A 27,441-nucleotide genomic window follows, 5' to 3' on the forward strand; every position below is an offset into this window, starting at 1 on the left:
TAAGTACTGGCTGCCGGCTAAGGCAGCCTCCCCAAATGGCTCCATTCATAAGTAAAGGAATGCTACAGGCAAAATCCATTCAGGAGAAAAATACTTCAAAATCCCTTTCAACAAAACTTACAGCTAACAATAGCAGAGCAATAGAACCTAACATGAGACATCAGCCATCAGCCAAATAGAAATTGCCAAATACTCCTTAAGAACACAAAGCCCACATTGCACAAATCCCAGAACTTCAAAGTCACAAAAGCACATAAGAATCTCCATCTCCTTCCCTCTGTGCCTCACCTCCAGCCGATGCTGCCTTTCTTCATTTCTCGTGGAGGGCGACCCCTGCCCCCCCCCCCGGCTGCGTTTCTTGCCTGTTGTAGATCGGCTCATGGCCGGCCTCCTTGATCTCCTCTCCTCTCCCCCCACCCCCTCCTCCTCTTCTTTCCCTTCAGTGCAACTAGAGCTGACTCCGCCTCCTCCCCAGGCTGCCTCTTTTTTTCTCTCCCTCTCCTGCCTAAACTGCCTCCTTTTATAGCATCTCCCTGTCTCTGCCCCTCTCCTCCTCCTCCTTTTTCTTATGGGTGAGCCAGACGTGAGCCTGGGGCCTTTGCCTCACCCCAGCCACTCTGCAGCTCCGGAGGACTCTCTCACAGTAAGTCCTTGCCTGCACTGGCTCGTTCCCTCCCCCACTACACTTGGCTGGGCAGGGCTGCGTACCACCTGCCACATGCTAATGTACCACAGGTGGTACACGTACCACCGGTTGAAAAGCATTAGTCTAGTACACAGGCCGGCAACCCGCAGCTCCGGAGCAACATGTGGCTCTTTAAGCCGTCTCCTGCGGCTCCCAGTCCTCCTCCGCCATGTGCAGTTCCAAAAAAAAAGTGGGACTAAAAAAGTTCAATCAATTCAAACTGCTCACAAAAAAAAAACCTCCCGAAGTTTGAATTGATTGGTTGAACTTCTTTGGTTTGTGGGACTGCCCACAAGCCATTTATGGGACTGCCCACAAACCTCTTTGCTTCTTTGGACTGCACGTGGTGGCAGCGGAGGAAGAGATGGGAGGACTGGAAAGGTGAGCAAGTCCTTTTTCTACCTGCTGCGTGGGTGGGGGCGGCCAGTCTCGGGGTGTCCCGAGCTTGCCTCTTCCCTGCCCGGCAGGTCTCCCCTTGCCCTGCTTCGCTGCTACCTCTGCTAGCCGGGGGGGGGGTTTCCCACCGGGGGTCTCAGAAATCTTCCCGTCAGCCTCCACCTTTTGGCCGTCCCCTTTTCTCAGCTGGCTGGCCCAAATGTAGAGGAGCCGAAGGCAGCAGCTCTGCAAGCCTCCGCCACCCTCTTTGTTCGGGCCAGGCAGCTGAGAGAAGGGGGAAGCGGAGGCTGGATGGCCTGAAAGAAAAGGAGCCGAAGGCAGTAGCTCTGCAAGCCACCGCCACCCCCATCTCTCAGCTGCCTGGCCCGAATGAAGAGCCGAAGGCAGCAGCTCTGCGGCGGAGGCAGGCGGATCCCCATACGGGGATGGGGACGCCTCCAGGTCCCTGCACAAACGGCGACGGGGCAGGCAGTACTCGGCAAGCGGGTGTGGGTGATGCTGCCAGCAGCAGCAGCAGGAGGTGTGAGCTGTGAAGAAAAACTCTTTGCACTCCGATTCTTCCCAGAGAGGGACTTTCATTACTTGTTTTTATTCGGGAATTAAATTTCACATACGTTTGGCAATGTTCACACCAAAGCAGGACACGTGTGCGCAGTACCATAATCGAAGCCACGCAAGGAGCCGAGCTTAGCAAAAGCACCTCCAATGCCTTTTCCTCCACCCGAGAAGCAAAATAAAGGGTGCCCAGGGCACACGCTTACGCTCAGTTGTGTTTGGAACCCACGCGCTCCATTTGTAGTTGCGGTGTCCCCGGCTCTACTTGGGTGGGCTCTTTATTGCTCAGCCCACCTGCCTTGCAGTTACCCACCCTTTCCTCCCCCCCCCACTACTACCCTTCTCCCCCTGCACTCGGTTGGCCTTGGAGCTGCTGCTGGGCAATGCCGTTTGTGTGCTACCGAAAGGTGGTGATCCTGGGAAACCGCTCTGCCCAGCCAGAGGAAAGCAGAGGGGGCTGTCCGTGGGAGGCACCACATGGCTGGGTGGCTGCTCTGCTGTGAGCGGTGCCTCAAGAGCCGGGCGTGGGTGGGAGTTGGCAGTTCGGTGGGGAACAAAGGGACCACTGTGGAAAAGGGAGCCGGGCAGGCTGGGCACGTGCCGAAGCGATGGCCGGGAGGATAGCAGTGAAAAGGGGAGCGAGGGAGGGGCGGCGGGTTTGCACCGTTCCTGAGCTGACCAAGTCTGGAGGGCAACTCACGAGGCGTCTGGGAGCTGACGGGTGTTGCCTGGTGGAGAGGCAGGGGCGGCAGGAGTTTGCAGGCGAGGGAGGGGAGGCAGGCGAGCGCCAGAATGCCAGGGAGATTCCCACCTTGGTTGCCCCATTTGCTGGGGGATGGCAGGGTGTGAAAGAGCAAGTGGTTGCGCATATGAAGTCGCAGAGAGATGCTAAGCCGGAGGCAACCCTCGGATTGAGCTGCAGAGAGCTGGACCGGGGGGAGGGGGGGCAGGGCCAGTGCATGTCTCGCCTTGCCTTAGGCTCCTCTCTTCAATGAAGCCTGTTGTGCGCATGCGTGCACGCATTTTGCAGCTCCTACTTTTTTCTTTTGTGAGGGAACCGGTTCCGAGTGGCTCTTTCACCATTTCAGGTTGCCGACCCCTGGTCTAGTAGAATACAAATATTTTAAATTGCATGCCTTCCCAAGCATCCCTAATGACTGCTTATACTGGCTGAGGCTGCTGAAAGTTGTAATACAGGTAGTCTTTGACTTACACATGTTCATTAAGTGACCATTCAAAGTTACAAGGGCACTGAAAAATATGACATGACTATTTTTCAGTTACAACCTTTGCAGCATCCCCGTAATTGTGTGATCAAAATTCAGACGCCTGGCAACTGGTTCATATTTATGACAGTTACTATGTCCCAAGGTCATGTGATCATGTTCTGCAATGTTTTGACAAGCAGTCAACAGGGAATCCTGATTCACTTAATAACCGTGTTACTAACTTATCAACTGCTGTGATTCACTTAACAACTGTAGCAAGAAAGGTCGTAATATGGGGCACAACTCACTTAACAAATGTCTCAACAGAAATTTTGGGCACAACTGTGGTCATAAGTTGGCCACCTGTACAAAGTCTGGCAGGACTGTTACCTATTTCCCATATTATTCCAGTCTCCTAACCCTAGACAAGTCAGCTCAAACATCCTCAGTTAAGACTAGAACATATACCCTGTCCCAGGTTCAGGATTGACTGCATGTATACACAGAAGTTATTTGCTTTTAACTTTATTGAGGTTTTGAAACATTAAAATACAAATAGATTTAAGAATAACTTACAATAATTATTGAACATTTACTCTATACAAATTTGATACATATTCCAAAAGATAGCAGCTTACATAGGTTCTATAAGAGCAATGCAGGCTTGTTAGATCAAAAGGGCAAGGCAGACTGTGACCAAACATACTAGCATAAATTAAATGTTTATCCTTTCCCTTGAAACGCAGTTAGACAATTTATACTTAAGGGAATTCAAAATGTAGTAATAAATTCATTCAACTCCCTTCAATTTTTCCCCATGAAATAGATCTCGTGTTTTGTTGAGTTTTCTATTTCAGGAATACTGGTAAGCCATATGCAATGGGAGCAGCTCCAATCATGTATCTGAGCTTGGGAGCCTGGCGGGATTCAATGACGTACTGCAGCAAAGGGGCTCCAGAACTTGCCTTGAGCCAGTTGTTCAGAAGTGCCTGCATATAGCGATCAATATCTCGATCTGTTACATCCCAGAGATTACCCAGCACTAGGGGACTGGAAAACAAGGGAGGGGAAAGAAGTATGAGAGCACAAGTCATGTTTATAAAAGAATCATGGATCTATCAATTGGTAGGCAAAACAGAGCAAAAGGTTTGGTTGAGTAATACTTAGGCTTGCACAAGCATTTCATGTTGGATGATATCTCCTTGCTCCTGAAGCCTTAGGACAGGGGTAAGCAACCTTGGCTCTTTTATGACTCGTGGACTTCAACTCCTAGAATTCCTGACTCAGGAATTCTGGGAGTTGAAGTCCACGAGTCATAAAAGAGCCAAGGTTGCCTATCCCTGCCTTAGGATAACAAAGATTTCCCAAGTATTGACTTCATAGTTTGGAAGCCAGTATATCAGGATTTAGGAACTGATTCTGGGCAATTACCAAGATGACTGACTAGATTTTAGCAACTTACCATCCTGCCATGATGAACTTGAGGATAGCACCAGTTCCCTCCAGGTTGCTCTGTACTGCTAGAGCAGCACTGCTGCAGCCAAAAAGAAGAGCCACAGCTCTGCAATCCATTTTTAAGATGGAATCCACAAAGCGTGCGCCTGCCCCATGACCAGCGTAGCTAAAAGAAGGGGGGAAAAATGACGGACACCTCAAAAAAATCTGCCAAGATTCCCATTGTACAATTTCTTGATTGTCTCAGTTTCCTGATCATTTGCAGATCTGAATGACTAGATTTAATAATATGTGAAAGTGAGCTATTTTTATATTAACACTTTATGGATGTATTTTTAATTTCTTAAAATGCCATTCATTTAATCACTATTCTGTATATTCTCTTCTGATTTTATTAGCACTGCTACATTCATATTGTGTTTTTGATATATGAAATATGTGATATATATGACATGACATATGATATATAGGATATGATATACGGTCTGATAAGCAGCAGGGTATTGCCTGCTTAGTTTACCACCCAAAGAGACCATTTTTTTCCTCTGGCATTCTTGCTTAATTCTGGCAAAATAATTAGGTTTGCTAAAAGATCTTCTCTCCTCATTTAGAAGTTGGCTACAAGGAGCCAAAACCTCCCAGCTGAACTGAACACATTTATTAAATATATTTTTCAACATGGCTTGCTGATGAGATTCTTGGAAAACACTAGGCTTGGATAAGCATTCTGCTTGTTATTTAATATAGGGTCATAAAAGACACTAATAAATGTTATAGAAATGGGAAACAGAGGGGTGGGGAGGAAATCAAGGAATTTCCAGTACTGCGTGTCCTGGTAAGTAGCCCAAAATATAGTTATGGCATAGAAACTTTTTTCTTTCCCCATAAGCCAGTTCTCACTTCTCTGTGATACCTTGGTTTTGCATAACTATTTTCTGAGACTTTATATAAATACTTAAGGAGCAGAAAACAGTGTTAAATACATTCAGAGAAAAATATTGTATTCCTGAGCAACTTTTTTTTAACATTTCTATTTTCCTGCTTTCTCTATGGCTCTGCTCACCTATGAATAGCATTGCTCTAATGAGCCTCTGTAGCTGAGATCTACTGTATTAAAAACATTTTTAAAGGCAAGAACACTTACAATAAAGAGCCTAATCTAGAAAAATGTGTTCTTTCGGAGCAATCACATCAGACCCAGAATCCACTTCCTCTATGCTTTAATAGCTTTCATTATGCAAGTTTTCTATCTGCAATTCATTCAAGCATTCTCACTTTTTGCTGGCGCTAGTATAGGATATGCAGCACTGCCTCGTACTCACATGTAGAGATCACGTTCTTCGAGGGCCAGTGGTACTTGGTCTGTACTGGGAACCTCTCCCACCACTCCTGCCCATCCAGGTTCACTATCATGTAATAAGCAGAGGGGGGAGGAAAAGATAGTTATCAGTTGAATGAGTTTAGTTGTGTCAACATGGTAAGCAACCTTGATCCAAAAGGAAGCCTCCTGCTGACCGATTGCGATGCTATGGCTCCCCTGAAGGATCCAAAAGTCTGTGCAATATAGAGTGCAAATTCCTACCTTTGAAACCATTCTTTGAACATCATCTCTGTGCCAGGAAGATTTTTGTGTGGGTTCAGAACGTAGAAGGTGCTGCTGCTACTGACTCCGTGGTTGAGGATAGTCTCTTCCTGATACTGTTTTGAGGGAGATCAGAATAGTTGCTCCATTAAATGGGGACAAAGCACCAAGAAATCAGGCACTAACTTTAGCATGTGAGGATTTTCGCTTGATTACCCAAAGTCCATGAGAAGAAAGTGTGTGTGTGTGTGTGTGTCTACTATTATCAGCTGGAAAAGCACCAATGAAGAATTGGCCACTGTGGGCTTTGTGCTGTAGCTAGCACATTGCTTCTGGGTTTCTTCCACAAACTCTACTATGCTTTGCAATGATGTCTTGCACACAGCATACCAAGCCCTAGTGCGGCCATATTTTTGTTTCTCTGTCTATATCCTATCTATCTATCCATCCATCTTTGGTCTCCCTTAATATTGTTCAGTCTTTTAAAATTCTGTTTAATGGTTATTTTAAACTTTTTTTTGGGGGGGGGAATGCATACAAATTCTTTAAACAAACATTGCTCCTTATAAGCAATATTTCACTTTCATGGAAAGGTGATTGTTCCTTCTTGTGATTAAGAGCAGCCTACATCAATCCTTTTTTAGTTTGCACGCTGGCTTTCTCAGTTACAGAAATTATGCTAGCTTTCTGAACTCAAAACAGCCCAATAGCTCTACTTAGGCTGGCAGAACTAAGTGACTCTCAATTGTTGTTCGTCCATCAGAACTAATACAAAGCAGAGACTGAGGTTTTGATGCTAATAGCGCTGGCCAGCTTAAGTGAAATTGATCTTCCTTGTCACAGAGGAAGCAAAGAAATGAGTACTATCTCCTAAAGAGCTCCCCAGATTCTTGCAAAATAGTGTCTCCTAGCATTTGTTAAGCACTCCTTTTCCCTCTGCACTTCAGGGATGAGGCAAAAATCTAAGATGCCAAAGAACTGTTATTTAGTTATGAGAGTGTTACAAGTTGCTATTAAATGCATCAATAAGGGCTGCTGCAGAAGAACATATCTGAGTCATGCTCTCAGCTTCCAGAAAGGTAACAGATACCTCACCTTTTTCATAAGTGAGTAGCTAAGCAGAAAGTGTAGAGATGGTAATCGGGTTATTGACTGGTTTCTTAAACACGGTATGTTTTCCCAGGGAAGCTTCTGGAGATGCTGTAAAGAAAGATCAAGTGTTCAGTTCCCCTTCCATAAAACATTTATTGGTTGAAGCAAGTCAATAATAGGGTAAGTTACTGGGCCAGTCCTGGAATTTATTTATTTATTTTATTTATTTTATTGGATTTATATACCGCCCTTTCCCAAAGGACTCAGGGCGGTTTACAGAGTATTTAAAACAAGGAATACAAAAGTTAAAAACAATTTTTAAAAAAATTACATCAATCCCTGAAAAAAATAAAACCCCAATTAAAATTAAAATTCTCAGCCTGGGCCAGAGAGCTCGAAGAGCCAGGTCTTCAGGTCCCGGCGAAATGAACAGAGGTCGGGGGCAGTCCTAAGCTCCACGGGCAGCTGGTTCCAGAGGGCAGGTGCACCCACTGAGAAGGCCCTCCCCCTGGGTGTTATCCGCCGGCAATCTTTTACCGGCAGCACCCTGAGAAGACCCTCCCTGTGGGAGCGCACTGGACAAAGGGAACTTGGAATGCTTATAAGATTGGGATATTTCATGACCATTCTTTCTACCTGTTTCTATGGGAAGAGAATCCAGGCAGCAGCCTCTGGCACAATACAAGAATGCTGTCCCGAGGTTGCCATTTGCTCATTCCTGTGGTAAAACAGCATGGCTCCATCATTACTCACTTTATCCAGCACAAGCACCAAGTGGCCACTCGGCGCCTGGCCAGTGTATAATTTCAGTTTGTCCACTGTCTCCTGTAGAAGGCTCAGGGCTCTCTCAGGTTGAGCTGGGTGAAGGCCCCGCACCAAGTGCTCTACAAGTTGTGGAGTTAACAGATGGGATCCAGCCAGTATGACCTGTCAAAAGAGAAAAGAAATTCCCGTATCGGGCTGCCTGATATAATAACCTGAGCCGATAACAACAGTAGAAAACAAAAAAGGCAATTGGAATGAAAAACTATATATATATATATAGCCCGGGTTCGAATCTCAGATAAAGGGTATGACTAACTGATGAGAACATAAATGAGTTCGAAATGATCATCTTAGCCTCCCAAATTCTTTATTAGCAATTTGAATAATTTACACACACACACACACACACACACACACACACACACACACACACACACACACACACATATATATATATATATATATATATATATATATATATATATATATATATATATATATATATATATATATATATAAAAGGGACCATCCTGTTGAAGACAAGTCACACCTGGCTAACCTCACTTTCTAAAGTCGAAGCCTGACCACCTCCTCACCTTCAGCAAAGCCATATCAATCTTTTCACAACCACATTCCCTGAGGTGTGTTAGGAGATGGGAGGCTTCTTCCCTCCAGCTGTCATTTTCACAGGTTGCTAGTAGTGCAATCTTCCAGCAGCTCAGCACATGCATCTCCAGAGAATCCATCAAAGCCTGTGAAGTCAGAAGAGTCCTTTTAACAAGGGGCGGGGGGAGCGCAGAACAGCACAACAACAGTGTGGTTTGGAGGATGCCACCTTTGACCTGATTCTGATTCCCACCAAAGGCAGAGAGCTGTAAGAGTGCATTACGTGTGTGTGTGTGTGGGCGCTATTGGGGAGGGCGAAGAACTTGAAAGAACAGAGCATGAAGGAATCAAACGTGATGGCACAATCAGGACAACAAGCCGTCCTGATAGTCTCGATCTCCTCTTCCCATTCTTTCTGTCGAGGCCAACTCAGAAAGTTTCAAGCTTCTCACGAGCTCAGCTTTGTACAACGCATGCCTTTTACATGTGCTTAAATGACCAATCTCATCATCTTGTCAGCACCATCTGTGTCCAGAGGATCGTGGGCATAAAGGTCAGCATTATATACCTTGAAAACTATAGAGCAGAGATGAAGCCACCAAAAGGACCTCAAACCGCAAATTTTAATTTGACTGAAGGAGGAAAATAGTTTTAATATATGCATAATAAATGTACTGAATTGGATTAATTTAGTCTACTAAATTAAGGGTGGATCTGAAAGAAAAACACATGCTGCAGGAAAGCAGATCGCACCATCATTCTTTTGTCCAGTGCTATCCGGCCAGCCCACCAATCCTCTTTCTGTGTAAAATTTGAGATCTCTTTTTGTTTTTGCAGGATGGCTTCAAATTCACTTAGAGCTGCACTTAAGGAGACCTGGGGGGGGAAAAATCAAAAGGAATATTATGAAGCAAAACATGGCCTAAATCCAGAAACTTAGCATTCGAATTCTCCTTCTCGCTCTTACCTTGGCATGCAGAGTCTGTATCTGGATGTTCACAGGGATAGCACCTTTCTCTAACCTTGTCAATAAGAGGATGTCCCCAATGGTCTCTGGCTGGGTGCTCACCAGTGTCATTATGCACACTGTGACTCCTAAGGAGGAGACAGGAAGTCTCTTAAATAGGTCAATTGAAAAGAGAAAATGTAACGAGAAAATAGTATCGTATTAAAACAAGACTTTGTTTGCCAAAGCATAACACAGCCCTTCAAGCCATCATCCCTGCTCATCGCTCTACACCTTTAAGCCCTGTACTTTTTAGCCTCCAAAAGGTCAGAGTAATAAAAAAAAGTCAAGTAATGGTTGAGAAAAGAGGGCAGGACAGAACTCGGCTCACCTGACCCTCTGATCACTTAGCTATTTTCCAATTCCTACTTCCAAGCTCCAAATTCCTAATGGAATACAGCCAAGAGAATTGAATAACCTCGACTGGTGGGTGGGCAGCCTAATAGTGTCCGTACACTTTTTTATTATAATTTCCCCAGATTTCTTCTATTGGTCTTGCTGACTGGGCAGATGGAAAGTAAGGCAAAACATTTGCAGTGCATCAGATTGCTGCTTAAAAAAAATGCTAAGAGCACTCTTTTTTAACAAATCTAGACAGTATTAAATATTTCATCCAGTCTTTTCTGCAGATGTTTCCTTCTAGATTCTAGACCAATCTGCCAATTCATTTAATGTACAGTTAAAACAGATATTGGAAACAAGTGGTACAGTAGTCGTTGCTGAACTACAAATCTCAATAGCTCCAATTAGCATTTGCCAGTGATGACAGCTAGTGAGAATATATGCAGAATCTTCAGACAATATATGCAGAATCTCAGGGTCTCATCCTGGTACTCTGGCAACAAAACTTACTGTGTTTCCTACAAAATAAGATCCAGTCTTCTATTTATTTATTTTTTTGCTCCAAAAGACACATTAGGGCTTATTTTCAGGAAAACACCGTATTAGGGTGATCAGCATGGCCAGGCACCCCCACCTCCCCGGCGCACGAAGAGGCAGTGAGCACGCAGGGGCCGACGGTGTCCAGCAGGAGCCACAGCCTTTGCAGCAGCGCAGGTAAGTCCGAGCATGGAGGCAGAAGCGGAGGGGGAGACAGGTGATCCAAACGTGCTGTGCAGCCAACTGGCACACAGCAGGCTCACATGGTGGCACTAACAGCAGGTGGAGGCAGAGGAACAGGGGGAGGCAGACAATCCCACCACACAGCTGCCTGCTCCAGCGCAGCCGTGGGCAAGCCAAGACAGTGGGACGGAGTGGGTGGTGCGCCGGGATCGCCAGCCTCCGCCTGCTGCAGCCGCGTGAGCCTCCCATGAGCCAGGTGGCTGCACAGTGCGACCAGATCGCCTGCCTTCCCCTGTCTCAGTGCTTGGATTTACCTGTGCTGTGTGAGCTGTGGCTACTGCCAGACACCTCGGCCCCTGTGCGCTCACCACCTCCTGTCCTGGCCATGCCCACCCTCCCCCCCAGGCTTATTTTTGGGGTAGGGCTTATATTAGTAAAGGTAAAGGTTCCCCCACACATGCGTGCTAGTTGTTTCCTACTCTAGGGGCCGGTGCTCATCTCCGTTTCAAAGCCGAAGAGCCAGCGCTTGTCCGAGGACGTCTCCGTGGTCATGTGGCCGGCATGACTAGACGCCAAAGGCGCACGGAATGCTGTTACCTTCCCATTGTAGTGGTCCCTATTTTTCTACTTGCATTTTTACGTGCTTTCGAACTGCTAGGTTGGCAGAAGCTGGGACGAGTAACAGGCGCTCACTCTGTTACACAGCACTCGGGATTCGACCCGCCAAACTGCCGACCTTCTGATCGACAAGCTAAGCATCCTAACCCACTGAGCCACCACGTCCCTTATGGGCTTATATTAGGAGCATGCAAAAAATATTGGGCTAGGGCTTATTTTCTGCGTAGGTCTTATTTTTGGGAAAACACAATATTTTTGTGCCATGGTATTATTAATGCACAAGAACCAGTTTGGTGTGGTGTTAAGGTACCAGGCTTGAAACCAGGAGACCATGAGTTCTAGTCCAGCCTTAGGCATGAAGGCAGCTGGGTGACCTTGGGCCAGTTACTATCTCTTAGCCCTGGAAAGCAAATAAGGGCACAGCACTTAAAAAAACCAAAAAGCTTGCCAAGAGAATTGGAGGGGCCAGGCCAGTCACGACCATTCAAAACTGACTTCAAGGCACACACGTGTGCACGTGTGCACACACACACACACACAATATTAACACACATCCCTGAGAAGGCCTCTTTATGACTGAGAACTGTCTTCCTTTTCAGAATGGTGGTACTTGCCAACCACAATCAAAATACGATTCCCTCTTACAGATCAATCACATACCAGAGGGGATTTCCTGCAGGCCTTCTCTGAATTTGTTAGTTTCCAACTCTGCTGAGTTGGGGCAACTGAACTCAAAGGCCTTCTGAAGTTCCAAGAGGTGCTGAAGCTGAGAATCTGCTTTTCCTTCTTGCAGGGTGAGTGCCTCCAGTTGCTTAGAAGCATTGGCCACTGATGTTTTTTTCATTTTGCTAAGGAGGAAATGGAACACTAAGATCATGAAGACATTCTTAAAATATGTCTCTGCTTTATTGCAAAAATATGCTTTTCAGATGTGTTCCCTTCGGTAGATGTGACACACTATTACTGATGAAGACAATATTCTTAAAGACGGTTCTAAAATTCATGTTAGTCAGAGAAGTCTACTCCACCTTGACGAACCTGATTGGAATGTCTATTTATTTATTTGAATGCATTACCCGCCCATTTCCAGTGGGCTTATTTAATGAAGTATTAACTATTTCATTTACAGTTTGGACCGTGCAAGTTTTGTTTTGAATTCTAGGCCATGAAGTTTTGCAAGCTTCCGGTTCATTTAAAGTTCAACTAAAAGCTGGGATGGGAAACAAGTGCATTCAAGCATCAGGGGAACTTCAAATATATATATATCCACAGGGAGGCTACCCACTGTATCTCTGCATGATTTACTAATCTACTTCCCAGAAGATTCACAGTAATAGACAGTTCTGCTACATCTCTTGCAACTTTTCTTCCCTTTGGTTTAAAATCACAGCAAAACCCCTGAAAGAGGCTGTCTGATAGTACTTTCACGAACTCCTGTTCTGGGATTATCTCCTTCCAATGAGGAGCCTTGTTCAGATCCATCAGCATGGTGAATAAGAATAGGATTGTTTGGGGGGCGTTTTTACATTTTTGCACTTGCCATGCTCATCAAACTGATAGATAACATGTTCCCATTTCCCCCCTCCACCACTATGAACTTACTTGAGCTTTTTATGAATCATGGCCAACTTCTGATGACGAAGAGTGATAGAGACTGACTCAGAAACCAGATAGGCAGTAGCAATGGGGTCCCGGTTCCCAATACACAGTGCCATGAGTTGGCAGAGATGGTGGTAGAGGGCACCCAGTGGATAATGGGCAATTGAATGAAAAGCGGCTTGCAGGGAGCCATAGACTGAGTCCATGGACAAGATGTCTGTAATAATGCAAGTTAGGGAAGAAAAATAAAACCTGAAAGTCAGTGAAAACCTGAATTTTATTTTTATTTATTTTAATCCCATTTATATCCCGCCCTTCTCTGAAGGGCGTTATGTTCAGATTAGTCATATTCCATAATCAAGCAGTGTTAGTTCTCTTTTTGAATTTGCAATATTCATCTATTTACTCAATTCCTCTAGCCACGGTTCCCTCTCCAAATGTGCTGGAATTCAACTGTCCTGATTCCATGTCGGCATGGTAGGAACTGAAGGCAACACATCTGGACTACACCAGCCAGAATGCATTCAGAAATAAGTTCTAATTTCATAAAGCTCCATTTTTATATCTGCATTCCACCTCCTTCTAGTAGCTCAAGCCAGGATAGATAATTATTCATTTCCCGTTTTTAACATTACAAAACTCTACAAGGTAATTTAAAGTACACCCCCTGAAGGCAGGAAACTGGCATTTCAGTAAATTTTAAATACTTTTTCTCAAGTAACCAACTCTATTCCTGTGTTTGTCATGGGGAAACAAATTTTACTTTTTCTCTTGCTAGCATGAAACCCATTTTGAGCGAGTCATCGCTCCTTAGCTAGTTTGCCTATGGCTATCATAGAAACTTCCCTAACCTATACTTTTGACACCCAGAAAATTTATTTATATCTCAGCATTACTAAGTCGATACCAAGAAAGCAGATAATTTCTTAGTAATCTAAGAATTCTGAGTCATGAGCATAGCAAGTATAGGCTGAAATTCTATGGATTTTTGCTTGGGGAAACTTCTGAGTGAAGCCAGCTTGCACAAAGGATTGCTGATATTCTAGCTCAGCCTTTCCCAGCCAGTGCCTTGCAATGATGCTTAGTTTCTCATCAGCCATAGTCAGTACAACTAATGGCTACGGGACCACAAAAAATTACAGCTAAGGGCACTCTTCTAGAAAAGATCCCTAGGCAATAGATTGAATTTGGTCAACTATAGCAGTGAAAACTAGGATAGAAATTTAAAAATAAATGATCCAGAAAAATATCAGAATTCAAACTTCTGTTAAAAAAATGCAAGGGTTTTCATGCAGTATATTGTGGAAGCCATAGTTAGGTAAATCTTTCCAACAATAGTGTTTTTAAAGGAAGAACTGAGAGAAAACAGATTTGAATGGCTCTTTACCAGACGGTGCATCTAGTGAAGAGGCAAGTGCATGGAAGTTGAAGGGATCTTCCAAAACTTTATTCTCTGTAGCTGAAAATCCTCCCTGTAAGACAGTGCCAAAATCTCTCCGGAGGACCTCCTGATCTTCTGTGCCTGGTTGTCCTTGGGTTTCTGCAGAGGATAAAGAAACAGAACACCAAAACTTTTCCATCTTGTCCAAATCAGATGTGAAATATTGCCTTTGAGACTATGATCATAATCTATGCCTTCGTTGTAACTCCACAAAGACTGCAAATTCAACAGTTGATACCTACTGGTGTTAAGTCAGGGCTGCTGCTGCTGTTAACCTGGACAGTAAACATCTAGAAACAGTTGATTTTTGGATTTACTGTGCATCATCTATGTGGGCTATAACTGACTTCAGCCTGTTGCTGCAAATCCACAGTAAATATACCATGTTTTCCCAAAAGTAAGACCTACCCCAAAAATAAGCCCTAGCTTGATTTTTTTGGGTGGGCTTAATATAAGCCCTACCCCAAAAATAAGCCCTAGTTTTGAGGCGAGGCGCACGCCTAAAAATCAAGCTAGGGTGCGGGTGGAGCTTACCATTGCAGTCAGGCCTGCCATGGATCGATCTATGGGTCGGTTCTCGGTTCCGGAAAGGCCTGATGGCGAAATGCAGGCCTGAGCTCCATTCTCAGCTGCTGCTCAGGCAAGCTGAAATATTCAGCTACATGATATTATGATCCAATCTCAATGGACAGGTGATAATGCTGAGCCTCATAAAAATCAATTTTTTTTTACAAATCCCAAATAGACATTTTAGAATATTTAGAACATTTCCTTTCTTACTTGGCTACCGCAAATTGTTTGGCCAGGCAGACAAGAAGAATTTAAAGTAAGCAGGAAGTTGGAATCAGGAATCAATACTACTTCCAATGGTAAATTTTGGGTGTAAGTCAACAGATTTTTTTTTCTGTTGACTTCTTCCCTTCCTCGTTGCCTTTACGTTTTTCCAAATACCTTAAGAATTTGCATTTAACAGATCTCCCCACAGTATGCGCTGTGCTTCAAAGCATGAAAGACAAGAAGGGAAAGAAGGAAGCCGATGGGGAGAAGAAGAGACTGACAGAAACGATGTGTCCTCCAGTTCCTTAGGTCAGATAGGGCTTGTTTATATCCCTACAGTCTCAGCTCTATTTCTTATTTTCTCAGTGTTCTGCATTTTTGTTGATATTAATATGAATCTACAGTCTGCTCAGCCCTTGATTTTTGCTTGCTATTTTCATAACATAAAGCCTACCTTTAATAGCTTTCTCCTCATCCGAACCCCGCAAGACTTCAATGTTGTCTTCTGAACTCTCCTTGTTTGCCTTTAGAATCTCTTTCTTTTCTCTTCCTCCTTCATCTTCCTGATGAACTTTCTCCTTGGAAGCTTTCTGGGTTTCTTCTTGCTTTTCTTGTCTAGCGCATCTCCTAGTTCTTGGCCTCCCAAGCTGGGGATTTACCATTTTGGAGCAATCCTGTGAAGAGCCAGCACTGCATGTCTCCATTTTAGCAAAGTTTGCCTTAGCTGGTTTTCTGTTAGATGCTACCCTCCGTCCCATCCTGCGAGGAGCAGACATTGGTTCATTCTCAACACGGAGCTGGGATTCTGGCCCTGCTTCCGGATGGCCTTCAGCATCGCTGTCATCGCTGAAGGGAATCTGGGGATAACAAAGGGATGGGATTTCTCATTTTCTTGGAAAAGAAGGCAAAGGGAGCAGCAGGGATGGTATAGTACAGGGTGGCCAAAAGAGTCAGAGATGGAGGGAGTTAGGTGGGCGGGTGAGTTTGAAGTGGAGGCGAGGGCTGCAAGGTAGGAGAAGCATGAGGTCCTCACCTAATGACTGTCAAAACCACCATCACCAAGCAATGCAGTCATTTGATGTTTTGCCTAATGATTTCATGGATATTAGTGATGGATATTCTGGTCCAGATTAGGATTGTTAAGCAAGAAGTGCCTGTGTTTTAAAAATTTAGAAACAAAAGAGATTTGTACGCTTTTCAAGTACTGTGTTTCCCCGAAAATAAGACCGGGTCTTATATTAATTTTTGCTCCAAAAGACACATTAGGGCTTATTTTCCAGTTAGGTCTTATTTTTGGGGAAATAAGGTACTACGTGCATCCGTCTGGCTGATGATTTTTAACTGGGGCTTATTTTTGGGGTAGGGCTTATATTACGAGCATCTTGAAAAATCATGCTAGGGCTTATTTTCCAGTTGCATCTTATTTTCGGGGAAACACAATAGAATTGGAATAGGAATAGGAATTTTGCGTTCTTGGCCTCACCTAGGCATGAAAGCCAGCTAGAAGACTTTAAACCAGTTGCTCTCTCTCTCTCAGCCCAACCTATTTCATTGGACTGTTGGTGTGGGGAAAATAGGAGGCTGGAATATTAGGTATGTTAAGTGCCTTGAGTTGACCAAAATATATTTTAAAATGTTGGGGTAAAAATCTTAAAATAATAACTGAAAAGGGACATGGGAAGACAAAGCACTACATGGTCAGTACGTTAAAAAAAAGCAGGCAAAGCAGGTAATAATAAGACCTGGCCATGGCTAAGAGTAGGAAAGCTGAAGAAAAAGACAGAGGTGGTAATTCTGGCTGCACAAGACCAAGCCTTAAGGACAAATGCATACAAAGCTGAAATTGAGAAGACAGTAACAGACAGTAAGTACCACTTCTGCAAAGAACCTGAAGAAACAGTAGACCACCTAGTTTAGCTGCTACAAGATCGCACAGACTGACTACAGGCAACAGCATGACAAAGTAGCAGCAATGATGCATTGGACAATATGCAAGAAATATCATTGCTCTGCAAGCAAGAACTGATGGAACCACAAAATAGAGAAAATAATTGAAAATGGAAGAAGTTAAAGTGCTCTGGGACTTTAGAATTCAACAGACAGGCACCTCAGATTTAAAAACTGTTGATCAGAAAGAGAGGGGGGGGGGAAAAGCCGACGTGGCAGTACCTGGGGACAACAGAAGAGAAAGAACTAGAGAATATAACAAACATCAACATTTGCCTATCCCAGGTCCTTGGCAAGGGCTGGATAGGTTGATAAAAATGCCATATTTAATCTAAACAAGGCAATGGGCCATTAGCTTGTCATCCTGCCCAACCACTGGTTAAGGTTCTTGGAGATTTTGAGACCACCACTATATCAATACACATAAGGATTACCGATGTAATGCATTTGCAATTACCGTATATACTTGAGTATAAGCCGAATTTTTCAGCCCACTTTTTGGGCTGAAAAATTCCACTTCGGCTTATACTCCAGTCAACAAAAAAACTTACCGAGGACTTGTGCGCGGCCGAGGCTTTGGTGCTACTTTCAGAGCCTTCTCCGCTAATCAGCTGTCTGCCCATCAGCTGTCCATAGGGATGCTGCAAAGCTCTCCTTCTCTAGGCCTTGGACTCCCTCCTGGCTGAAGAGTAGATGAACCAAGCCAGCAAGGAGACAAAATGTTTCTGCAGCTGTTTTTCCTCTGAAGTTTTTTTTTTTTTTTAAAGTAATCTCCGAAGGTTATGCCAGAAAATGGAGGACGCTGGGTCTTTGCAAGCTTTAGCTGTCCGCCTGGCTGCCTGAAGGCCGCCCTTTTCAGGCAGTCTGACAGACAGCTAAAACTTGCAAAGACCCAGCGTCCTCCATTTTCTGGCACAACTTTTAGGGATTTATTATTATTATTCCTACTACTACTATTACTACTACTACTACTTCAGGAGTAAAAAGTTGCAGAAAAAAATTCTCTCCTTACTAGCTTAGTTCCTCTACTCTTCCATCTGGAGCCAAGGTAAGATTTTAAAAAGGGATATTGGTTGGAAGGCAGAGGGAGAGTTTAGTTTTAGCATCTAAAAAAAAGGGGGGGGGGGAAATCAGCGAGTACATCCCAACCAGCTTTTTATGTTTTTGTTATTGAAGAAATATGGGGGAGGGGGAGGGGTTCTGGGGTGGGTTGGGGAGGGGATAATATTGTAACTTCAATAAAAATTTTCAATAAAAAAAAGAAATATGGCTTTCTGGGGGAAGGTGGGGAGGGCGTTAAGGAAAGAAAGGGTTTTTGGAAGCTCGTCCTGAAGCTGCCTTTTGTGCAAGGGGCCTTTTCTCAAAGCCTAGAGAGGCAGCTTTGTTGCCTCCCCGTAGACAGCTGATGGGCGAACACCAAAAGCTCCAAAAGGCTAGGGAACTAGTCCCAGAACAAAACGGAGACCTGCCTGGTGGCAGAGGCTTGCAGAGCGCGGATCCAGCCTCCGAGGCATGCAGAATGGCGGATCGGCTTATACTCGAGTCAACAACTTTTCCCAGTTTTTGGGGGTGAAATTGGGGGTCTCGGCTTATACTCGAGTCGGCTTATACTCAAGTATATACGGTAATAACTCTTGTAGTTTTATCAAGCCAACTCGCAAGAAGCACATACATGATCTATATTTGCATGAAGTAGAAACTCTTTTTTCATCCTTGTATGGAAGAAATTATCTCTAAAACAAGCTTGTATCAAGACATCCACAGCTAAGCAAAATATCTTTTTGTTTTATTAGAATAACATCTTTATTCATTTACAAGGTCAAACATCCTTTTAACTGCATAGTACCCCAACCCTTATGTTAATTAAGTTACCTTAATTCGGGCTTTCATTCTCCTGGTTACTTTGGGAGCTTTTGGAAGTTCAGTGTTCAGTTTTGGAGAGGATTCCTCAAACACCACAAATGCAGCCTTGTGAGTAATGACGGACCTGGCACTTGAGGACAGGTTTTTCTTGGAGACTGGAAGGGATTTTTGTGCTGGGGTACAGAAGGATTCAGTAGGGGGCTTAAGAACAATGAAAGGAGTGTCTGAATCAGAGTCACCAAGGGCAAAGGGGTCATTTGGGTTGATCACAGGCCGAGGTTTGGTCCCTTGGATTCTCTTAGACTTTGATTTTGAGACATGTCCTGGCTGCTTCTTCGTTCTGCTTTTCTGAGACATTGCATAAACTGTATTGAAAGTCTCTTCTGTTGCTGTTCCCTGCTTGATTTCTTGGTCTCCAGTAAGAGGCAATGGGGACTTCCACGACCAAGTACTAGACAGGATATTTTCTGTATAACTGTCTTGTCTGGAGGCGAGAACAGAAATTGCAGCCACAGCTCTGGCAAGTAGTAGTTGGGCCCTGCAGTATTCAAGTTCAAGCAGCTGAGGCCCCCTGGAGGAAAGAAAGGTCAACCCCTTCTCAAGAAACTGCCAGAATTTCTTCCCTTGTGTCCTGCTGTTCATGCTTTGCTTCGTCAGTAGCACGTAGGTGTGGGCCACGAGACCATCAAGGAGCCCAACGGTGGACTGACATGGACCAACAACTTTCTTCTCTTCCTGCTGAGATACACGTGCTACCACGTGGGCGATCCGCTGAGCCACACTGGCGCACCGTTGCAGAATAGCCTCAAGGAGACGAAATCCTTCCACTCTGTTCCCAAAGGTCAGCTCTCCATCCACAGAGGTGATCAGCCAGCGGAGGCAGACGGTGGAGAGGAACACGTCGGAACACAGCAAACAGCAGCACTTGTCTGAGTGGCTCAGGAAGCTGAGCTGTTTCTTCAGCTTTGGCCTCAGTACTGGTGAGGTAGTTAAAGTCTTTTGCACAGGGACCGTATCAATGAATTCAAGGCAGGCTTTTTTCAAGAATGACTGTTCTTCCTCGGGAGACTCCAAGTGCGGGCTTTGGGGCTTCCTGCCCTTAGGGCTTCCTTTCTTGGGCTTGATTTTCACCTTCCCCTTTCCTTCTTTGGTTTCAAACACTAGCAACAAAAGAGAAAAAGGTTCATTTAGTCATTTCTCCCCCTTGCAACGAACTGAACAAAATGAAAAAAATCTACAACCTTTCCTTAAATGCTTAACACGTTTGCTACTATTCTAATGTATTTCCTCCCACGAATCTTGACAGGCTTGCAAAGATTCTCCTACTCTAGGGAAGACCTTTTCAGAAACAGACTCTGAGTAGAACCCATTGTCCAAGTTTGTGTCAAGAGATGCCTAGCCCAATTATTTGGGCTCCAGATGTAGAGAAGTACAAAGAGCAATTATGTAAACAGCAACTTAAGCCCTGAAAGAGAGAAGGGAGTGAGGGGAAAAAGTCAAGACTCAACCACATTTAACTTCTTTGGCTAGTCCTAAAAAACAAAATCATTTCACTGAAAAACTATGTTTCTAAAGAAACTAAGTTCAGGTCTAAAGTCTGAAATGCCATGCATACGGTCCTCAAAAACTGACCAAGGTACCTTTTTTCAGAAATAATTTAAGTAATGAAATGCTGGTAGAAGCAAGACAGGAAAAAAAAAATAATCTGTAATTTTTGATCAAACAACTCGGTTTCGTCATGGGAGAGAGTTTTGCTTCCTGATATTTACTTCTGTTGTGAAGATTACTGAAATTTGAACACAAATCTTAAGAACAGGCTCTCAATTTATTGCTTCATAATTTAACAATGAATCCTGTCCTGCACATTCCGGATTCCTTTGCACAATATGAGCTGATGCAATATGGCACTGCTCATCAGGAGGGTAACATAACATAGTTCTTCCCTCACCAACACTTTTTTTTTAACCCTTCATTATTCCTGAAACACAGCTTAAATAAACTGCAGCTTTGAAATGAAATAACAGTCTATCGCCCTGGAACCTCGGTTGCTCCAAGTAAGACTGAATTTTTAATAGAGTGGTTGATCGACCCGTTCAAACCGACATGCTGCTTGCAACAAAAAGCCCTCTGCTCTGCCAGGATTATGGTTGTTTTTAATGCTTTGATGTGTTTAGTTTAATAGTTTTAATATGGCTTTATGTGTTGTTTTAACTTTTGATTGGGAGCTGCCCAGAGTCAGTTAGAAAATGGGCAGGTATTTAAGTATCTTAAGTAAATAAAATAAATAAAGTTCAACCCTGCTTAGATTTATCACCTGTGCCCGATTCGAGAAGAAAGAAGACCTGCTCAAGATCTGAGCCACAAAGATCCAGATTGTTGCGCTGGAGCTCCAGCTCACTCTTCAGAACCAGAAAGCGAGCACACCTAAGAAGAAAAGTAAAAAGCCACCTGGTTATCCTCTGTAACAAGATGGCATCCTCCATTGTTTCAGTGGGCTTAGCGGCCCACTTAGTCAATATTTCAAATTTTTTGACTTGCAACTGGGATTCACTAATAGATGCACCCAGGGCTTTTTTTCTCATAGAACGCTCAGAACGGAGTTCCGGCACCTTTTTTTGGATGGAAACTTGTAGGGTAGGCAAGGTGGGTTGTATGACATGTGTGAGTTCCGGCACCTTTTTCTTTTAAAAAAAAGCACTGGATGCACCCAATCTTATATACACCACCCACAATTCCTTTGAAATCATTCATAGTCCTCTCGTTAGCGTTATTCTTGCTGTAATAAGAGCAACAGCAACAATAACAAGTATAATGTTTTATGAATCCCAATGTATTTTAAATGATTAGTTCTATATGTCAAGGCAAACCGGGAACCCAGAAATCGTCTTATGTTTTAGTGAAGGGTTAGAAGTTCATTTTAATTCGAAGTCTGTAATTTCCCATAATTCTGCCCCTTTTGCTTTATCTGCATGTTTCTTACCATCGAATGGATTGCACCTTCATGGAAATTTTGAGTGTTTCCAGGCAGAAAGCTTTGGCTTCACTTACAGTCTCAATCTTGCTAAGGAGAGACACAAAACGCTCTGAACAAACAAACATATCTGCCAGCACTTCCCATTTCTGCACCAGGTTATCACCTGAGAAGGAAGAGAGAAACAAAAAGGGAAAGGAAACACTTTAGGTGGAGGTGGCAAAGATGAGCATAAGCTGGGATATTAAGTGGTTCTGTCGGTGAAAAATATAAAGCATTCTGGAACATGAGCAAAATTCCACTTAGCTCACAGTTGGGTCACATAATACCCATTTTGAAATTCCATAAAGTCTCTTCAAATCATTATCAAAAATAAGTTGTTTGTGCCATTTTGAAGCCAACATATGCTATAATTATGGTACATACTTTACAGATAGATAGGTTAACATACTAAATGAAACTCCAAAACCACCAAACCGTTCCCCAAAGCTAGGAAAAAGAAAGGAAATAGTTGACTGGATATGTAGTCCTGCCACTTTGCATCATCTCCAAACCTACTCTGGTAATTTATTTTTCCCTAAATGTTAAGTATACCCAATAATTATTGGTTTAACCAAAACAGACTTACAAGGCAATTACTAAATATAAAGTAATCATAGTTAAATGTGAAACAGGGCAGGCTCCCTCTGGAATATAGCGGTACCTTGATTTTTCACAATGACTTTTCAGATTTCTAAAAATTAGGTGAGCATTACCCACACATTCTTAAGCCTACATTTTTAAATATGCAAACTTAGCAGAGCAAATGGAGCAAGAGAACAAAGAAGCAAGCAAAGTGATTGTTGACCCTTTATTCAAATCCTTAGAAACGGGAATTTCATCACTAAGGAGTCGCCAAACTTACAGTGTACAAAAATATTTTTTTTCAGCCTTTATACTATGCAAATTTAATTAAAAAGCCATAGATAGCTAATGGCTTTAAGATCACAGGCTTTTAGCCACAGCAAGAGTTCTTATACACATAGAAAAGCAACAATAATTTACCCTGATCGATAAATGGATGCTCAAGAGACTCTTTTGTTGATGCATCACTGGTAATGAGTGAAAAGTTCAAGAGGATGCTACGGTACAGTCTGTGTGCATCACTTAGAGCCGTTTCAGGGGTCTTCCATCCTGCATGGTAGAAGACAAAAATATTACATTGTTCAAACACCTTGGCTTGGAGAAACTTTTCTCAAGAAATCCATGTAATGGGATCTTTGTGTTGTTGATATTTCTGAGGAGTGTTATAAGCAGGGCTTTTTTTGTCATAGAATGCCCAGAACGGAGTTCCGGCACCTTTTTTGGATGGAACTTTGTAGGGTAGGCAAGGCAGGTTGTATGATGTGTGTGAGTTCCGGCACCTTTTTTTTTTTTTACAAAAAAAGCACTGGTTATAAGTATTGTTGAGGACCGTTCTTCCCAACCTGTGGCTTGGGACCATAGCTGCAGATACTTTAATTTCTGCAAGCGCTAAAATTAAGAACACAAATAAACAAAATCCCACAAAAGTATTCTTCCTTTTAGTAATTTATTTAATTTATATTTTATCTGGGAGAACAGTGTCTGTCTTTACATCATAACATAGTGATCCATACAACACTATCCACAAGCACATATGAAATCCACACACTAAACCTTAGTCACAAGAATGCAATCTACAATATTTTCCAAGATTGCACATTTAAGATATAAGCTGGTTTTCACAGCGGTAAATCCACCACTACATAGTTTTCCAACCTTCTGAGGATCAAAAAAGCCATTCAATGAAACAGTGAAGCATTCTAGAAGCAATCGTTTTTGAATTTTATAGGAAAGAATGAAATTATTTGTAAACCCCTTCCCAAATACCCCAGTTTTTAACATTTGATGGATGAGAATGGGAGCTGAAAGCTTCCAGGAGGCAAGACTCTTTAATCTTACTCTTTAATCATCTATCTTCCCCTGCAAGATGGAATTTCCAAATGGCTACTACCGATGCAGCTTCTCTAAGAACGTAGAGCTTTTTGCTCCATATGCTCTAGGTTTGAAAGTCAGGTCTCTAGATTTGAAAGTCAATTTCTAGACCAATTGAGGAACTTAAAAACCATAGGGTAAAACTTTCTCCTTGGATGGATTGCACTGCCATTTTACAGTGTGGTACCTATAAAGGATGAAGCATATTGCATGTGAAAGAAAAAGGGGAACACAGATTTTCACACTCACCTTGAACAGAGAGCTTTTGCCGGAGTGTCAGTGGGAGAGTGGAAGAAGGTAAGATAAGATAAGCAGCAGTTAGCTGGAGAGCACTGGCTCGCAGCAGATACCAGACCTTGGAGGATCTTTGCAAAGCTGGATTTTGAAGGATTTCTACTAATAGATTGAGGCCTTCTTCAGTCTGTTCATCAATAGAAAAGAGGAAGAAACATCAGTTGCTAAGAAGATAGTTCTCCATTCTGGAAACTAGCCAGCCGTTTTCAGTAATTCATTGTTCAGATTGCAGATGATTTGCCAACTCCAGAAAAATTTCTTGCGAATCACAAAGTGCAGATTGCATCCAATATTTGTTAGTAGATTGAATAAGAAAGGGGACTGGGTCAATTTCTTGCTTTCTGCAATAGTTTGGTTCCCAGAAAGTTGGTCACTTGGGGCCTTCGAAGTGCCAAGCTCATGGGGCCAAAGAGATTGGTTCCTTATTTTTCTGCTAAGGCAGATGGCTCTCTTCTACACCAGTTCTATCATCCAATGAATGATACTTCTTGTTATTCTGGAGGAAAACCTTATATATCATTGCCGGCTTGAAAATATTTTTAATAATCTTTTCACAAAAGTATGCCAACAATCTTTCTAAAGGATAAAATGTTAAAAATGGAATAACGTGACCATGAAAATACTAACAAGGTTTACTAACAATTATCACTAAATTTACAATTACAAGCTTACAATGACTACTGTACAGTCCTAAAGAATAATGTTTTTTCATGATTTAATTTCTAGTTGTTACTGCACAAAAATTCCAAGTATCCCTCACCTCTGCTCAAGGCACTGGGAGGTAATTCAGCAGCATCTGTAGGGACAGGGTGCACCATTTGTAGTAGAATTATGGTCATTCTAGGTATGGAAGGTGCCACTGCTATTTATTGTATAGGGAGTCAATTGGGTACTGTATGTCTTGAAGACAAGAAGTTGATAGTCTAGCTATGATGAATCTCCTTGCCATAAGCATAGCTGAAGAAGTAATATCTAGGCAAGAAGGGTAACTAAACGAGAAGGTTAACTAACTTTCGATAGCAGAGCCAAATAGTAACTATTACAACAGCCTCCCTTTGGGACTCTACAGAAGCAAGATATCCATGTTGCTTTCTAGTATGTCATATGAGATACAACTAGAATCAATTATTATCCTTGACTAGAGGTGAACTCAGCCAACGGAGGCTAGATCTAACATCGATGAAGGCCAAGGTACTTCAACTTTTTTTTTTAGCACACCAGCTTATTAATCCAACACATATAAAAAGGCATTCATGTAAAAAGGTTAAAGCTTTCTGGATTAAAATTTGGTGGAATATGCAAAAAATATTCAAGAAAAGGATAAAGTTTTCTCCGCAATTGTTTTTATTGGGTATTATCACAGATACCACCGTTGTAGATATTAAATTGATGTTGAATTTAATTACGGCAGCGAGACTTTTAGTAGCGCAATATTGGAAGAAGGAAGAACTGCCGACTATAGAAGAATGGACTTTAAAAGTTTCTAACTTGGCGGAGATGGCAAAGATTTCAGCGTATTTGAAAGATCAATCGCAACAGAGATATACTGTGGAGTGGAAGAGATGGACAGATTATATTCAGAATAAATATGGGACTAAAAAGTTTCACTTAGCATTTGAATAAGTAGCGGATTTATATGATGTATAATTAGCTTGTAGTTATTTCATTAAGAGTTAAAGTGCGATAGAATTTTATTGTTGTTTGCATATTTTAAATTATGTTTGTTTGTATTTTATACCCTGTATTTAGCTCTGGGAAGTCGGGGAGGGGAGGGGAGAGTTGGGGAGGTTTGGGGAGAGGTGAGAGGGAGGGCTGGGGTTTTGTATTTAAAAATGTATTGTAAAACTTTTCAATAAAAAAGGCATTCTACAGCAAATACCTTGCAGTTTGCTAAATACAGCTTGCTATGGAGCACAGCCAATGTTTGATTCATCAGCGAGTAGGAGCTATTATTTCCATCCACGTTTTTCAGGCATAGTTCAGCTTCCCTTAAAAGAGTCTAAAATAAAAGGGGAAAAAGGACATTGTTGGAACAGGTAGGCCACTAGCATTTAATAAGAGAATGTAGCTAATGATTGAGCATTAGCAATTCATCTCAACAGCCTAAAGCAGGGGTGTCAAACTGCCGGCCGGACGCGTCACCAGGAAACCACGCCCACCCCATTGCCGGCAATGGGGAAAAAGCTCTGATACATTGCATGAAGTCACGAGTTTGACATGTCTGGCCTAAAGACTCTTAAGTTGTGAAAAATCCTTTAAAAGGAGGAGACTGTTCCTCCATATACCTTCCCCTCTAGAACGTAAGGTAGACTTTTTCTCTCGAGCTGCTTATATAATATAAGCAAAGGTGATGCTACAACGCGCTCTACGTGGTCCTGCCTTTGAAGACACCCCCCAGAACCTTCAACTGGTCCATAATGCAGCGGCACGAGCGGTAATGGGCATGTCTTGGTATGCACTTGTAACACCTATGCTTTGCAATCTGTACTGGTTGTCAGTTTGCTTCCAGATGTGATTCAGAGTGCCACCTATAAACCCTTACATGGCACAGAACCTTGTTTCTTACCACCACCTGCTTTCCATAGCCTTTGCCCAGTCAATCCAGTCTGGCAGGGTTGGTGTGTGCTGGGTTTCTTAATTAAACATCATCATCTCTCAGGACCAAGAACTGCACCTTCTCTATAATAGCAGCTGCCCTCTGGAATGAGGTTCCCTGTGAAATCTGGGTGGCCTCCACTCAGCTTTTGTTTAGAAGAGCAAACAGGACCTAACTCTTCACCAGGCCTTTGGCAAGGAAGAATGACACCTTTTGCTTCTTTCCACTTACCATCTCTTATCTTTTACATCTTATTGATCATATCTTAATTTTTTTATTGATTGTTGTGAACCGCTCAGGATCACTGGGAGACATATGGCAATCTATTGCTTTCATGGCTGTCCTAGTTTAATATGAACAAACAAAATCCGGAATTTATAGTCTACTTTCCTCCTCCTTATTCCTCCCTTCATGAAAGACAGGAAATATTCCTTTATGACTTCTGAATCTGGCTTGTATTATTTTAAAGAAAATAAAAAATAGTAAACCAGCATGTGATAACATCAGGAGAAATCCATTAAACTCCATGTTTGTTATACTGGATGTCATTTTAGCAAACTATGTATTTTGGGTGCATAAAGTTCAAGATCCAATTCCAGAATTCTCCTGTTGCCGAATTTTAGTTGTATGCAGGGGCAGACCTAAGTGGACCAACAGAATAATAATGGGCTGAATATCTATGGAGATTCTCTGTCATCCAGGTTATGGTTGTCCCCAAAGTGCTTTTTCAAGAAACAACTGGACTTTCTTGTTTTTCTTTGAAGATGTTTCGCTTCTCATCCAAAAGAGAGCTTCTTCAGCTCTGACTGGATGGTAGGGAATGGAAAGATTTATATTGCTTGCAGAGAGCTGGTCGTTTGCATTCTTTTAGAGAGTCGTTGAGGCCATTTGGAGGTTTACCTGTGTCCTCAAGGTCACCTGAGTAGTG

The 27,441-nt window shown here is 42.9% G+C and overlaps 1 protein-coding gene across 1 annotated transcript in view; it reads right to left on the minus strand.

Moving 5' to 3' along the window:
* Window positions 1-3,368: 3,368 nt before the first annotated feature.
* ESPL1 (extra spindle pole bodies like 1, separase) overlaps window positions 3,369-27,441 on the minus strand; it is a gene marked incomplete at its 5' end in the record, with an annotated part of 45,517 nt that continues 21,444 nt past the window's right edge. The window contains 19 exons of the mRNA XM_081318964.1: window positions 3,369-3,894; window positions 4,307-4,465; window positions 5,622-5,705; window positions 5,882-5,997; window positions 6,977-7,081; window positions 7,727-7,900; window positions 8,335-8,490; window positions 9,098-9,220; window positions 9,312-9,439; window positions 11,691-11,878; window positions 12,633-12,846; window positions 14,017-14,169; window positions 15,302-15,704; window positions 18,667-19,817; window positions 20,972-21,081; window positions 21,638-21,794; window positions 22,673-22,801; window positions 23,873-24,044; window positions 25,797-25,916. Coding sequence (XP_081175090.1) covers window positions 3,693-3,894; window positions 4,307-4,465; window positions 5,622-5,705; window positions 5,882-5,997; window positions 6,977-7,081; window positions 7,727-7,900; window positions 8,335-8,490; window positions 9,098-9,220; window positions 9,312-9,439; window positions 11,691-11,878; window positions 12,633-12,846; window positions 14,017-14,169; window positions 15,302-15,704; window positions 18,667-19,817; window positions 20,972-21,081; window positions 21,638-21,794; window positions 22,673-22,801; window positions 23,873-24,044; window positions 25,797-25,916 — 4,044 coding nt within the window. The 3' untranslated portion in view covers window positions 3,369-3,692. The remainder of the gene's footprint in view (window positions 3,895-4,306; window positions 4,466-5,621; window positions 5,706-5,881; window positions 5,998-6,976; window positions 7,082-7,726; window positions 7,901-8,334; window positions 8,491-9,097; window positions 9,221-9,311; window positions 9,440-11,690; window positions 11,879-12,632; window positions 12,847-14,016; window positions 14,170-15,301; window positions 15,705-18,666; window positions 19,818-20,971; window positions 21,082-21,637; window positions 21,795-22,672; window positions 22,802-23,872; window positions 24,045-25,796; window positions 25,917-27,441) is intronic.

This window comes from Vipera berus (assembly GCF_964194415.1).
Source record: "Vipera berus genome assembly, chromosome: 2".
In the NCBI taxonomy this organism is placed as follows: Eukaryota; Metazoa; Chordata; class Lepidosauria; order Squamata; family Viperidae; genus Vipera; species Vipera berus.